The sequence below is a fragment of the Pongo pygmaeus genome, chromosome 4 (genome assembly GCF_028885625.2).
Source record: "Pongo pygmaeus isolate AG05252 chromosome 4, NHGRI_mPonPyg2-v2.0_pri, whole genome shotgun sequence".
Lineage (NCBI taxonomy): Eukaryota > Metazoa > Chordata > Mammalia > Primates > Hominidae > Pongo > Pongo pygmaeus.
The window spans coordinates 27,202,605-27,217,866 of NC_072377.2; the positions used below are offsets into that span (position 1 = coordinate 27,202,605).

General features: G+C 31.6%; 1 protein-coding gene across 1 annotated transcript in view; it reads right to left on the reverse strand.

The window, feature by feature from the left end:
* Positions 1 to 15,262, reverse strand: part of CDH9 (cadherin 9) — a 162,736-nt gene that overhangs the window by 12,705 nt on the left and 134,769 nt on the right. The window contains exons 4-7 of the mRNA XM_054489383.2: positions 13,350 to 13,469; positions 12,598 to 12,765; positions 10,215 to 10,402; positions 9,059 to 9,312 (exon numbers count right to left, since the gene is read on the reverse strand). Coding sequence (XP_054345358.1) covers positions 9,059 to 9,312; positions 10,215 to 10,402; positions 12,598 to 12,765; positions 13,350 to 13,469 — 730 coding nt within the window. The remainder of the gene's footprint in view (positions 1 to 9,058; positions 9,313 to 10,214; positions 10,403 to 12,597; positions 12,766 to 13,349; positions 13,470 to 15,262) is intronic.

The following is a 15,262-nucleotide window of genomic DNA, read 5'->3' on the forward strand; positions in this document are numbered from 1 at the left end:
CAGTGGTGGAATGGCTAAAAACTTATATAGTTGGTCTCAGGTTTTACCTCACTCCCAGTACATGGAACCAGTTCAGTCGTCTGTGTTTGGTCATTCAATAGGATTTTACAATGCACAACAGAAGTACATGCAAATGATAGTATTCCCTCAGTTTTTCAATAATCATTATTGTAATCTTTTCACATGAAAAGAATTTAGGCACTTAAAATACACTCGTTTGACATATATATGATTGCTGCCCAAGAGTAGCCTATATTTCTTGGGTGGGAAGTCCTAAGGCGATAAAGGAGAAATAGAAACCTAGATATAAAAATGCATAACAGCATATATATATTTTTTATTTTATTTTATTTTATTTTTTTCTGGAAGCAAATGTCATGCTGGCTTTTAGCCAACAATTATTTGTCAGAGTATTATCAGAGATAGATGCGATTTGTAAAATAACAATGTAGTAAAATTGAGCATGCAAGTCATACTGAAATTTTTCTTTTAAACCTCTATTTCCAGTTGTGCTAACATGAAACAAAATATTATGTTTCCTATCTATAGGTTTCAACCCTCTCACAATTCCTGATGTGGGCTTTATTGATGTTGGGACCAAATCACTATTATAAGGTTTTTGAAAGAAAAGCAAATAAAGCCATTGAAACAACAAAAATATTTTATTTTCCTTAGCTACACAAATACTGCTTATGAATAAAAACAAATCTAAAATGTACACAAAGAAAGTGGAAGCAAAAGAACATAACTACATCTGTGCATTGAATGGAGCTCAATTCATAATATTCACCTGTAAATATTTCTCTCTATTGTTGAAAAGGTCAATAGTTAACCATTACCTGCTTATGTCTGAATAGATCTTGGATTTCTTCCTACTGTTTGCATTGAAGGTCGAGGAAAATAAAATTTCCTTTTGTGCTCATTGCTAGTTGCCCTAGAGTTTAGCCTAGAGATTTTGATGATATTTCTATGACTAAGGAATAGCTAACAATTGCAACATGATAACAATCAAGCTTTGATACACTTGTATCTTTTTTCAGGATCAAAATAGATTTGGGTTTCTGGCCACCTTACTCTTAGGTACAACCTTGAAAGACACTGTTTTTCACGTTAAGAATTCATGAAGGAACTCACAGACCATACACAAATAGCTCACTTTTAACTTTGACAGCGCCAACTTCCAGGTCTATATTCAAATTTTTGTTTCCAGTGCAAATGAAGTCTCACAATTTGTCAAAGTTCAGAGATAATTTTCTTTTATTTAGCAGCCAAACTTCTATTTTCACCCAGAATAGGACATTCGGATTTACTTATAAATAATAAATACATTGGATTACCACAAATGACCAGAAACAGCCTGATAAACCCTTAACACAGAACAAAGCTATCTCTGTGTTCCAGCAGATGGCCTACTATAACAACAATATTTTATTGATCCCTCTGCATTGAATTTTGAACAATCAGTTTAAAAAGGCCATTGTCATAATTTTTTGTATGAATACTTTCTGCAGAGATGGGATCCAATTATATAAGCATCAAATAACATGTGAAAGAGAGCACAAGGGCTCTCTTCCCACAGAAGCTGAACTCTGCTTTTCATTTTTCTTATTTGCTTTATATTTTTATGTTCTACCATTAAAAGTCAAGCATATATCAGATATCTATATTTTTACCTAGCACAAATAATCTAAACTCAATTATAGACACCAGAACAAATGAGTAATATGCAGAAATATGTCAAGAATGCATTCCTTTTTCTCTGCTAGATTCCATGTATTTCTTCCACTGACTAAGTCAATTTACCTAGGACATCATTTGCTTTTTACTTTTCAGCTACTGCTTTCCAGAAACATGTTTTTCATAGCTGTGACCTAGCCAATCCTCATTATCCCTCAAAAATGAGTATAGAGTATTAGCTATACAATGACATTATTTATAATTTCATTTGAAAAAATAGTTCAAATCTTTTTCGCAGAGATTAGTGATATTATTGTTAGATTATTATTATTTTACCTTTTGCAATAAAATCAAGCAAATATGAGAGAAGCACCACTATACAGGAATGCACTTACACATTTATTCCAGTTTATTTTGAAGTCATGGACATTTTATTGAGGCATAATTAAATCCCTCACCAGAAAGTCTGTTTTGTTACTTTTCAATTCCACAGCAGTAGAAAGGATCTTTTAAAAATCATTTAACTTTAAATACGTTAAGCATAAAATAGGTGTAAAATGAGGCAACATGTTATTTCAGATCTTGTAAAGCTATAATCAACCCTATAACTTTGGAGATCCATGATTACTAATGAGGTGAAGCAGAGCTGACAACAGCTGCTAATTGTAACCATAATCTCATGTTGCAAGTGGCAGATGTATTTCAGAAAATATATTTGATGAACAGATTTAATCGTGGATGAGAATTAGTTCCCAATCTTTCCCTGGAAAAATGTTTCTCTGTGATGCTTATCATAGCCTATTTCTGCTCTGAGATCAGTCATCCTTCTAAATTTGATCGTAGCAAACAAAACAGTCCCATGTTACAATGTTGCATTCTTGTTGAATTATTGCTGATTTTTCTTCACACTATAATTGGATATCTAAAGCTTTTTTGCATACATTTTAAATGCTAACAGGAACCATCTTCTGTGCTATGCTTTCCGGTATGGCCTTATAAATTGGCAGAATTGGTAGTACCATCTGAAGAATGCAATTTGAGATTAATTTCTCTCAATATTTTTCCTCTCCTTATAATAATTCTTGAGATGCTACAGGTGAAATTATAATTTATTATTTCTAGGACTTGAGTACTCTAAACAAAACAAAGATTTCTGGATGACCTTTAAACTGAAATTTTTTAAAGCCATTTTTTAAACACTGGGAAGCAAGTTTCCAAATTTTACTATCAGTTTTTGAATGAGAAATTTTACTTTTGAAATTATATCCTCGGGAAATTACCAGATGTAGGAGAGGTTTTATATATACACATGGAAATTATCAGATATGGGGAGATTTTATATGCACATACACACCAAGTATATGTGTGAATGTAAAGATTGTATATATCTCTAATCTAAACATTTATTTATGATGTATAATATACATGATAGTATATCATTTATACAATAGAATGAAATGAAATGAATTTCATTTCATTATACAATAGAATGAAATGAATTTCATTTCATTATACAATAGAATGAAATGAATTTCATTTCATTATACAATAGAATGAAATGAAAGCAGAAATAAATAAGTTATTTGAAACCTATAAGAACAAAGACACATATAACAGAATTTCTGGGACACAGCTAAAGCAGTGTTTAGAGGGAAATTTATAGCACTAAATGACCACAGGAGAAAGTGGGAAAGAGCTAAACTTGACACCCAAACATCACAATTAAAAGAACTAGAGAAGCAAGAGCAAGCAAATTCAAAAGCTAGCAGAAGACAAGAAATAACTAAGATCAGAGCAGAGCTGAAGGAGATAGAGACACAAAAAAACCCTCAAAAAATCAATGAATTGAGGAGTAGTTTTTTCCGAAAAGATTGAAAAATAGGTGGACCACTTGCCAGACTAATAAAGAAAAGAGAGAAGAATCAAATAGACACAATAAAAAATGATAAAGGGAATATCACCAGTGATCCCACAGAAATACAAACTACCATTAGAGAATACTATAAAAACCTCTATGCATATAAACTAAAAAAATCTAGAAGAAATTCATAAATTACTGGACACATACACCCTCCAAAGGCTAAACCGGGAAGAAGTTGAATCCCTGAATAGACCAATAACAAATTCTGAAATTCAGGCAGTAATTAATAACCTACCAACAAAAAAAAAGCCCAAGAACAGACGGATTCACAGCCAAATTTTACCAGAGATACATAGAGGAGCTGGTACCTTTTCTTCTGAAACTACTCCAAACAATAGAAAAAGAGGGACTCTCCCCAGCTCATTTTATGAGGCCAGCATCTTTCTGATAACAAAACATGGCAGAGACACAACAAAAAAAGAAAATTTCAGGCCAATAACCCTGATAAACATTGATGTGAAAATCCTCAATAATATACTGGCAAACTCAATCCAGCAGCACATCAAAAAGTTTATCAACCACAATCAAGTTGGCTTCATCCCTAGGATGCAAGACTGGTTCAATATGCATAAATCAATAAAGTAAGCCATCACATAAACAGAGCCAATGACAAAAACCACATGATTATCTCAATAGATGCAGGAAAGGCCTTCAATAAAATTCAACACCCCTTCATGCTATAAACTTTCAATAAACTAGGTATGGATGGAATGTATCTCAAAATAATAAGAGTTATTTATGACAAACCCACAGCCAATATCATACTGAATGGGCACAGGCTGGAAACATCCCCTTTGAAAATTGGCACAAGACAAGGATGTCCTCTCTCACCACTCCTATTCATTCAACATAGTATTGGAAGTTCAAGCCAGGGCAATTAGGCAAGAGAAAGAAATAAAGGGTATTCAAATAGGAAGAGAGGAAGTCAAATTGTGTCTGTTTGCAGATGACATGATTGTATATTTAGAAAACCCCATCATCTCAGCCCCAAATCTCCTTAACCTGATAAGCAATTTCAGCAAAGTCTCAGGATATAAAATCAATGTGTAAAAATCACAAGCATTCCTATACACCAATAACATAAAAACAGAGAGCCAAATCATGAGCAAACTCCCATTCACAATTGCTACAAAGAGAATAAAATACCTAGGAATACAGCTTATAAGGGATGTGAAGTACCTCTTCAAGGAGAACTACAAATCACTGCTCAAAGAAATAAGGGAGGACACAAACAAAGGAAAAAACGTTCCATGCTCATGGATAGGAAGAATCAGTATCGTGAAAATGGCCATACTGCTCAAAGTAATTTGTAGATTCAATGCTATCCCCATCAAGCTACCATTGACTTTCTTCACAGAATTAGAAAAACTAGTTTAAATTTCATATGGAACCAAAAAAGAGCCCTTATGGCAAAGACAATCCTAAGCAAAAAGAACAAAGCTGGAGGCATCACGCTACCTGACTTCAAACTATATTACAAGTCTTCAGTAACCAAAACAGCATGTTACTGGCCCCAAAACAGATATACAGACCAATGGAACAGAACAGAGCCAGCAATAATGCCACATATCTACAGCCATCTGATCTTTGACAAACCTGACGAAAGCAATAAATGGGGAAAGGATTCCCTATTTAATAAATGGTGTTGGGAAAACTGGCTAGCCATATGCAGAAAACTGAATCTAGATCCTTTCCTTATACATTATACAAAAATTCACTCAAGATGGACTGAAGACATAAACGTAAGACCTAAAACGATAAAAACCCTAGAAGAAAACCTAGGCAATACCATTCAGGACATAGGCATAGGCAAAGACTTCATGACTAAAACACCAAAAGCAATGACAACAAAAGCCAAAATTGATAAATGAGATCTAATTAAACTAAAGGGCTTCTGCATGGCAAAAGAAACTAGCATCAGAGTGATCAGGCAAACTATAGAATGGGAGAAAATTTTTTGCAAGCTATCCATCTGACAAAGGGCTGATATCCAGAATCTACAAAGAACTTAAACAAATTTACAAGAAAAAATGAACAATCCTATCAAAAGGTGAGCGAAGGATATGAACAGACACTTCTCAAAAGAAGACATTTATGCGGCCAACAAACATATGAAAAAAAGCTCATCATCACTGGTGATTAGAGAAATGCAAATCAAAACCACAATGAGATACCATCTCACATCACTTAGAATGGCAATCATTAAAAAGTGAGGAAGCAACAGATGCTGGAGAGTATGTGGAGAAATAGGAACACTTTTACACTGTTGCTGGGAATGTAAATTAGTTCAACCATTGTAGAAGACAGTGTGCTGATTCCTCAACGATCTAGAACCAGAAATACCATTTGACCCAGCCATCCCACTACTGGGTATATACCCAAAGAATTATAAATCATTCTACTATAAAGACACATGCACACTTATGTTTATTGCACCACTATTCACAATAGCAAAGACTTGGAACCAACCCAAATGTCCATCAAAGATAGACTGTATATACACCATGGAATACTATGCAGCCATAAAAACAATGAGTTTGTGTCCTTTGCAGGGACGTGGATGAAGCTGGAAATCATCATTCTCAACAAATTAACACAGGAACAGAAAACCAAACACCACATGTTCTCACTCATAAATGGAAGTTGAACAAGGAGAATACATGGACACAGGGAGGAGAACATCACACACTGGGGCCTGTAGAGGGTAAATGGAGTTGAACAATGAGAACCCATGGACACAGGGAGGGCAACATCACACACCGGGGCCTGTCGGGGGTTGGGGGAGCTAGCGGAGGGATAGCATTAGGAAAAATACCTAATGTAGATGACGGTTTGATGGGTGCAGCAAACCACTGTAGCACGTGTATATCTATGTAACAAACCTGCCGGTTAAACACATGTATCACAGAACTTAAAGTATAATTAAAAAAAAAAAAAAGAAAAAAAGAAGCCAAAAATATTTAAAACCAGAAGTTAGATTTTTTTTGAGAAAATAAATAAATTTCATAAAAGTTTTGTCACACTGATCAGGATAAATTAGATAAAAGTTAACAATATTAAAGATAGTTTTCACCACTACAGATATCAAAAGGATAATGTGAAAGTATTTTGAACAACTTTATGTTAATACATTTGACAACTTAAATGAGATTTACAAATTCCCTGAGAGATAAAAAATTAAAAACAAAACTTAGCTCATTAAATAATTAGATAACCAGAATAATTCTGTAATTACTAGATAAATAAAATATGTAGATACAACTCATATAAAAAACAAAATTAAAGCCCCAAATATTGTCATTTTTAAATCCTACCAAACATTAAGAAAACATTCTAATTCTATGCAAACTCTTTCAGAAAATTAAAGAGCATATTATATATCCTACTGTATTCTATGAAGCAGTACTTCTATTTTACCAAGTTTAGACAAAAATATTACAGAAAAACAAAACTATAGAAGGTATCTCTTATAAGCATCATGCAAAAGTGACTAAGTGGCGAATTTATTTTATAAAATAAATAGCCTTGGTGACCTAGAAGGGGCATCATGCCTCTTGCAAGGTGCCCAGCATTTACTGACTTCCTAATAAGCAAATATGCTAGATGAATGAAGAAAAGATAACATGGATTATTAAAAAGATTTGGTCTCATTCAGACTCAAAAATGTTCAATTGTCCAGCAATAACATGGTTCATCATCTAAGTTGATATAATGTCATTGTTTATGATTTTCCGATAATGTGTGATTGCACTGAAAAAAGTTACAATCAATTACTTCTAAAATGAATGTAGGATTTCTAGCATAAAAATATGTGCAGCAGACACTAAGGAGAAATAAAGACACAACCAATATTGATGATTTTTTTGAAACATGACAAAAGCTATAAAAAACAGACATTTGTTGAGCATTTGTAGCTACTGGTATGACCAACCCCTTGTCTTTTAAAAAATAGATGAATACTTATTTCCATTTCAGTACTGCAGAAAACATAAAAATAATTTACACTCTTTTCTAATAAACCCTCATACAAAAGACACCAAGCACTCATATACCATTTCAATAAAACACAAATCTACATTGCTTTGGATATGAACACGCTAGTGCATATACATTGATCATTGGACAGCTAGATTAATTTTTCATTTTATTTCAAGAGTTTTACTTTAAGCAATATGAACATTTTAATTAAGCATTTTATGTATTATGGTAAAAATCCTGCCAGAGTAAAATAATCTCCAATAATAACAAGAAGGTGTGTTTCAAAATGATGTTAAACAATATAATAAGTACATAATTTGATACTGATAATTTATTTTTTTAAAACAGATGTTTAGTGAATTATACTGTAATAAACCTAAAACTAACCCTAATTTTCAATCTAATATAAGCTCTAGGCATTAACTACACATTGGATTTTATGGACTGTTTCTTAATTACAGAGGTTAACATGTTCTTAATCTCACCAACAAATTAAATCATCATTAAAATATATTTAGTGCAACAAATTGCCTTGTGAATTAACATATTTGGATAGTCCTAAAATGAAAATTAAATTGTTATATATTTAGTACTGTGATTATTAATTTGCTATGTGTAAAAGACAAGATGAAAAGAATTTAACCATTTTCCCCAACAAATTAAATTTTAAGCAAAGTAGAATTTTAGATAATTTATTAGCCATATATTTAACAGATTAACGTATTGTCTATCTCTTCAGCTGTCTATATGTTCCTCCACACATCCACCTATCATTATTCATCCCATGCATTAATCTATATATGCCCCAACTACATTTAAATTCCCCTTTGAACAATATATGAGATTCATTCATATTTCTGACATATTTAAAACTTTAAAATGGTGAAAACTATTCAAAATTTGGACAGATATGCTATACAAATTAATACTTTTACCTTTCTTATTCACTTAAATGTCATTATCTCTTTAGTAACACTCTGTTATGAGAATATAATTGACATAATATTCTTCAAAAATTTTGATATGTGTTAGGTCTTAGTAAGAATTTTCAAAAGAAAATATTTCATAATTTCTAGGAAAACATTTTTTTTGAATTTATTTATTTAGTTCATTATTAATTTGAACTTTCATTTAACCAAGAGGGACAATGAGACAAGGACTACAGCAACAATAAAGGTATTAAAATCATTGACTCTGGCATTAAACTGCCTGGTTCTTAAAATCAGCTTTGCTAATAAACAATGGGCAAATTACTTAAGTACGCTGTGCCTCAGTTTTATCGTCTCCAAAAACAGATTATAATACTCTTTACCTTGTACTCAGAGCATTTCAAAGACAGCCAAGCTAAGAATTAGTGCTCTGGAAGTGTTCGGTATTATTACTGTGCTTGATTATACATTGTGCAACCATTTTTTCCACAGTTTGTAAACAGTGAGATTATTATATTTCTAAAAACGTAATAAATGTTTTCAAAGTACTTACTTTATTAAATTGTTCCTAGCATCTGGGTCGTATGCTGTAACCTGTCCAATGATACTTCCCTCCTTTACGTCTTCATCTACTTCTATCAAGTAAGAGACTTTAGTGAACACAGGAGGCTCATCTATATCTTCCACAGATATTTTGACCACAGCTGTATCTTTGAAAGGTCCCAGGTGTAAGAATCGTGGATCAGGGTGAGTGTTACTTGCATCCACTCTTAAAGTGTAGAGCATTTGATTTTCAAAATCTAAATTCTGAAGTTAAATAACATAAAAGAAATTAGCATAATTCAGAAGATATGACAATGGAAGACAATTTCAAAGTTTAATAGCCAGCAATCATGATTATACCAACAATTCTATTTAAATGAAAATGATTGCTTTGTAGGTATATGAAATAAATTTATAAATACATGTTTTGCCATACACTTATTCACAGAGGGTTAACTTAATATAATGGCATACACATTGAGATTGATTCTCACTTAGTAATATGCTTCATTTTTTTGGTGACAAGTAAATGAAGTATTATCTAATGGATTTATACATTATTATCGTTATTAAAGTTATGCAGTTATAATCAGAAGAAAAATATAAAATAGAAGTTTAGAATAAAAATTATTTCTACTTCAATTATTTGAGCACTTGTGGAAAGTAAGATATGAATAAAAAGTGAAATAAGGACAATATGAAATGATAATATTGAGCTGTATTATTAGATGTAAAGATTAAGAATGTTCTCCCACATTGCATTGAAAATCGAGGCAACCAATGGAAAACACAAAGCATCTTCAGGTTTCATTTGTTTAAATAGATCATCACACTTACAATGAAAATATTTTGAAAAGTGCGTGAAATAATGATGGCTGCATGTTTATTTTTTCCCCTATGGAGAAATACAAAACAAGTACCTTGAAGTTTATCTAATTTTAATTTGACTGTTTCTAGTTTTAGCATGAGCAACTGAGGTTTTAAGTGTCAATTATGAAAACATTTAACTTGTTTGAAGTGATATCACAACTATTCCCATTTATCTGAAGGATAGACAGCATGTAAAAGATGGGAGAAAATAAATCCCAGGCTTTTTTTCCCTTTACTGAAAAGCAAAAGTAAATTATAAAGCACTCAATGAAAAAATGAAGACAGTGAAAAGAAACCTGTTTGACAGTTATAATCCCTTCCTGTGTATCCTTGTCAGTGATGACATCGAACATGTCTGCACCATCTCCTTCAGCAATGCTATACTCCATTTCTGCATTTTCCCCCACGTCAGGGTCATTGGCTTTTATCCTTCCAAGATGAGTTCCAAGAGGTACAGACTCAGGAGAATTAAATTGATACGTACCTATAAATTAAGTAAGAGCTGTTTTGACATTTCATCTTCAGATAACAACATTTTTTATTTCCTCTGCATTTTTAACTTAAATACATTAATTCTAAATAGGGAGAGTATTTGTCATATTGAATTGTAAGCTGTCAAAATTGTATATTTATTAATTTAGAATAATAATTTATAAAACAGAACACTCTCATTTAGTAAATGAGAAGTGTAAGTCCCAGAAAAAAAAAAAAACTAGAGAATATCCCAAGGTTATTTAGACTATAGATGGTAGGCCTGATATAAGAATCCAGAACTTTTGACTTAAAAGAACATGAAAAACAATTATTTACTGCTCATCTGGGGCTTTAAAAATGGTCATCACAAGTTTTTTTTTTTTTTTACATGTATTCAGTTATTTTTTAAAAATGCATTTATTATTTTATTCTAAATCAGGAATAAAAAATAATGCCATACAGACCAATGTTTCTTTTTTTTTTTTTGCCTGTTTGTTTTAGTTTTAATATCTTTTAGTGGGGCATGGATGTTTGTATTTTTTGTAGGTTCAGGCAAGTGTTATATTGTATTCTGGTATCCCTAAAAGCATTTTAGTTTGTGGCTATCTATTCAAGAGACAATAGAAAAAAGAAAACTTTCATGTTAATGAAGGTCAGAAATATTTTTAAACATTTACAATGTGCTGCAGTCTATACAAGGTCGAAAGGCTTGTATGCTAATTTATTTAATCCTCACACTAGTCCTCAAAGGATCAATTTAGCTATATTATCTTCAGGGGCAGGCCTTAAGGAAATTATCCTGCAGACTTGGGAAAGGGAGAATGCAAAAACTAATTCTTTCTGACTTCAAAGTCTATATTCTTTCCAATTTATTTGGTGGTTAAGAATATGAGTAAATAAATCCAACTGCCTGGGTTTGAATTCTGACCACCTGGCCAGTTAGTTAAATTCTCTAAACTTGGATGTCCGCATCTAAGAAATAAGGATGATAATGATAGTAATTCACTCATAGGTTTGTTTTATGGATTACAAAAATTTAGTTCTGGGTCTAGTCCTTAATATTTTATTATTACTATTATAGTTCCAAAGTTTTGTTAACATTATTATAGATAACAGAATTACAGAATGTCAAGGGATTAAAAATGCATCAAGTAATACTCTTTATAAAGGAATATGAATGCAAAGATTAGGTTTATGTTATTTAGGCTTATTATTTATGTTCTCGGCAAACTTTATTGTTTTACATATAGCATATGAATATGTCCACCAATCAAAGCTCAATACAACATTTTAAATATAATTGGCCTGGAAAAATGTTTTACTGTATTGAGTTTAGTGATATGAATTTAAGTTTCAGCTTTTAATTGAATATTTCGAAACAGGGGTCCTTATATATTTGTTCACTGCAAAATAACAAATTTCAGCAGAGAATGGAAATCTTTTTCTGCAGGACATCATGAAATGCAAAGCATCCATGGTTTAATGTCCATCCTAAAATGGTGACAACTGCAAGAGTGTTAACTGATGTAATCTTCATAACTTAGTAACAGAGATACTACCAAACTTGAATACGTCTAAAATGCCCTCACAAACATAGTAAACCATAACTCTATGGTTTACTAGGAAATATAAAATGTTTATAAATATACTAGGCCACTAGGAAAATATAAAAATGATGCTAAATAAGCCGATCTGCATTGATATTTTTAAAATATCAAGAAGTCTGTGTTTCAGAATCAATTAGATAAGAGATTATAAGTTTGCATGTAAAACAATGTAGCTGAGGTAAGACAAGTGAGAGACACAGGATTTGAATCCAGATAGGCAGACATGAGAGCCCACCCTCCTAACCAAGAAGTGGATCCAAAGGAAAATGTTAAGACAATCTTAGTGAATGTTGAGAAAGGAAGTCTGGAGAACTTTATAATCCTTCAAAATTAGAAAAGTTAATTTAAAAGTTGCCAGAGAAGCTTAATACTTTTGTTTTCTTCCACTACATACTCCAAAAAATGATGAAAATAATCACCATCACTCTCTATTTGTGGGAAATCGTGATTTTTTTTTTTTTTGTAGAGGAATGGATTGTGGTTTTGCCTTTATGCATAAACCAATAGCAAAACTACTAGTATGAAATGTGAATATTAAACTCGGCTACTAGTGTATTTGAGAAGTCTTTGGACATGAGATCACTGAAACATTCCTTACTCTGGGGAAATCGAGGAGGGTTGTTGTTGACATCTGTCAGCGTGATGTTCACTGTGGTGGTTCCAGAAAGGCCTCCCATCTGGCCACCCATGTCTTTGGCCTGTATAACAACCTGGTACTGCTCTCTATTTTCTCTGCTCATGTCTGGTAATGCAGTTTTTATTATGCCTTTTGGAAAAAGCAGACAAAAGTTTTGCAATTAAATCGCTGAGTTTTAAAATTAAGCTAGACAAGACTCATTTTACAGAATAACAAACATAAAATGTCAGTGTATTTAAATATGTCTTTCAATCCATAACCACTTTAACATAATTCACAGAACAGGAAGGATTTTGCCATGGGCTATTATTCATGAAATGGGTTTTGCTAAATCAATGTATTTAAGTTTTTTGATTACAAAAATTAACTTCAGTCAAATATCTTTAGACAAATACAGTTGTTTAATTATGATAATTGTCACATTCAAGTTTTGAGTATTCTCTATGCCACATAATGTGCTGAATCTCTGTGAAATTTTGTATTTAGTGTTTCAAATTTAAACCCAATGAATAATAGTTTAAAGAGCTAAGCGTTCAAAAAAGTTATTAAAATAATAGAAAGTTTGCACTTGTTTACATTCAATAATGACAGGAAACAAATAGAAACATGAAGCTGAATGAATAATGGTTTTAAAATATTTTAAAAATCTCTAAATTAATTATGCATCTTAATGTATTATACAATAAAAAGTCAGCCAAGTTTAAATGTTGTACCTGATTCTGGGTCCACTGAAAAATATGGCTGTCCTTGCAATATACTATAGACCACTTTGGCACTATTTCCATAGTTGGCGTCATCTGCATCTGTTGCAGTTACTTGTATAACAGATGTACCTACATGAAATCCCCATCCCCAAACAGAGACATTTATATACTTCCAAATTTGAAACAATCTTTCTTAAAAATATGTTGCTGTCAGTGTTTTGTATTAGACAATATTGTATGTTTGAAGAAATTTATTTAAATACTTCCTCAAAAAAGTTAATTTTCTTTCTCATTTTCTATAAACTGAAGTATTTCTTAATTTTTTTGTTTAGCTAAGAAAAAGTATCAAAATATATTTATCAGTAAGGTGAATATAATGAGACTAATTAATGCATCGTATTTTTAATTGATTGGAAATATTTTAGGGCAAACATTCTTAAAATGAATATAACACACATGAAATTTGTAATTAATACATTTACCACTAATGGGCAACATGTATTGAAAAGATAAATCTAACATTTTTTAACCTGCTGCTGCTTTTTACTCTGGTATATTTGACTGTGAATGGTAAATAAAATAAAAAAATGAAGAGACAATTTCTATGAAGAAATAAACCAAAATGCTGTAAAATTGACCTGCAAGATATTTTTTGTTCCCAAGATATATCTAATTATGAAGGGCCTATGCGTCTCTTTTAAATATAGATAATATGGTTCTTACGATTACCCCTATTGATATTCTGCATAATACTGGTTATTTGCTGCACATTTGTAAATCATTATTCTTCAAAAGAAGATGTAAAGTGTGTAATTCTGTGTCACACGCAATACTGCAATTGAACCTTACTATGTAATTTTATATCATTAAATTTAAATTATGCTAAATTTTGTTTCAAATCTTTCAAAACATAAAAGTGCTTTAAAAGCAGGGATCAGCATAATAAAATATATTGATGAATTTTTAAAATTATTTTTTCCTGAATTTCTATAAAGATTCAAAGCATGGTTCTAACATCACCCTTAACTGAAGCCTACTAGGCATGCCCTTGGACAAAGCTAGATTGTAGGACATTTTTCAGTGTATTTTACATAATTTCTAAAAGTTTGAGTCTGACTCTTACACACATTTTAAAGATTTTGAAAACAGGAAGAATTCCATATTGGCCCTACCATCTAATTTAATAGCCCACATACATTACACACTCAATAACTTGTCTAATTGAATTATGGTGGATGTTTCTCAAATGTTGTTGTATATGTGTATGCCAATTCCAAAAATTAATATATAGTAAATAAGATCAATATTAACAGCTCATTTCCTGTCAATATATTTGAATGTTAACACATGAATTGAGCAAGGCTTTTTAATGTTTTCTCAAAATTAATTAGCATAACAATGACAACTTGAGCTCATTCTCTTGAGGCCTCTGTTTTCTCAACTGTAATAGAATTGATGTGTCCTGTGAGTGAATGGAAACGTTGCATATTTACTTAATCCATCCCAGCTGTAAGCTTTTATCATTAAAAAATTATCCACCGTGTGTTCATTAGATGAAAGCAAAAATGATAAAGTGATTTACATTCCCCCCACACAAATCACTTTATGATGTGCAGAAGTTCAACAAAGTGTTTTTTTAATTTACATGTAATGTCCTTTTTATATAACCCTATGTGATATAAATTAGAGTAAGTGTGGTTTTCACAATTGGAGGTTATTGAAATATGAATTATTAAGCATTACCAATATGCTGAAAATAGAACTAGTTCGTTCATCAATTTTAGGACATTTCTTGAGTTACCCATTTTATTTTTCTTTTAACATGAGCATTATTGTAAGCTTTCATAATGGGTACAGGTAAAAACAATCTTCTATATTTATTTGACTCTTTGAAATAATATTTTTGTGGAATTTTAGTTTTG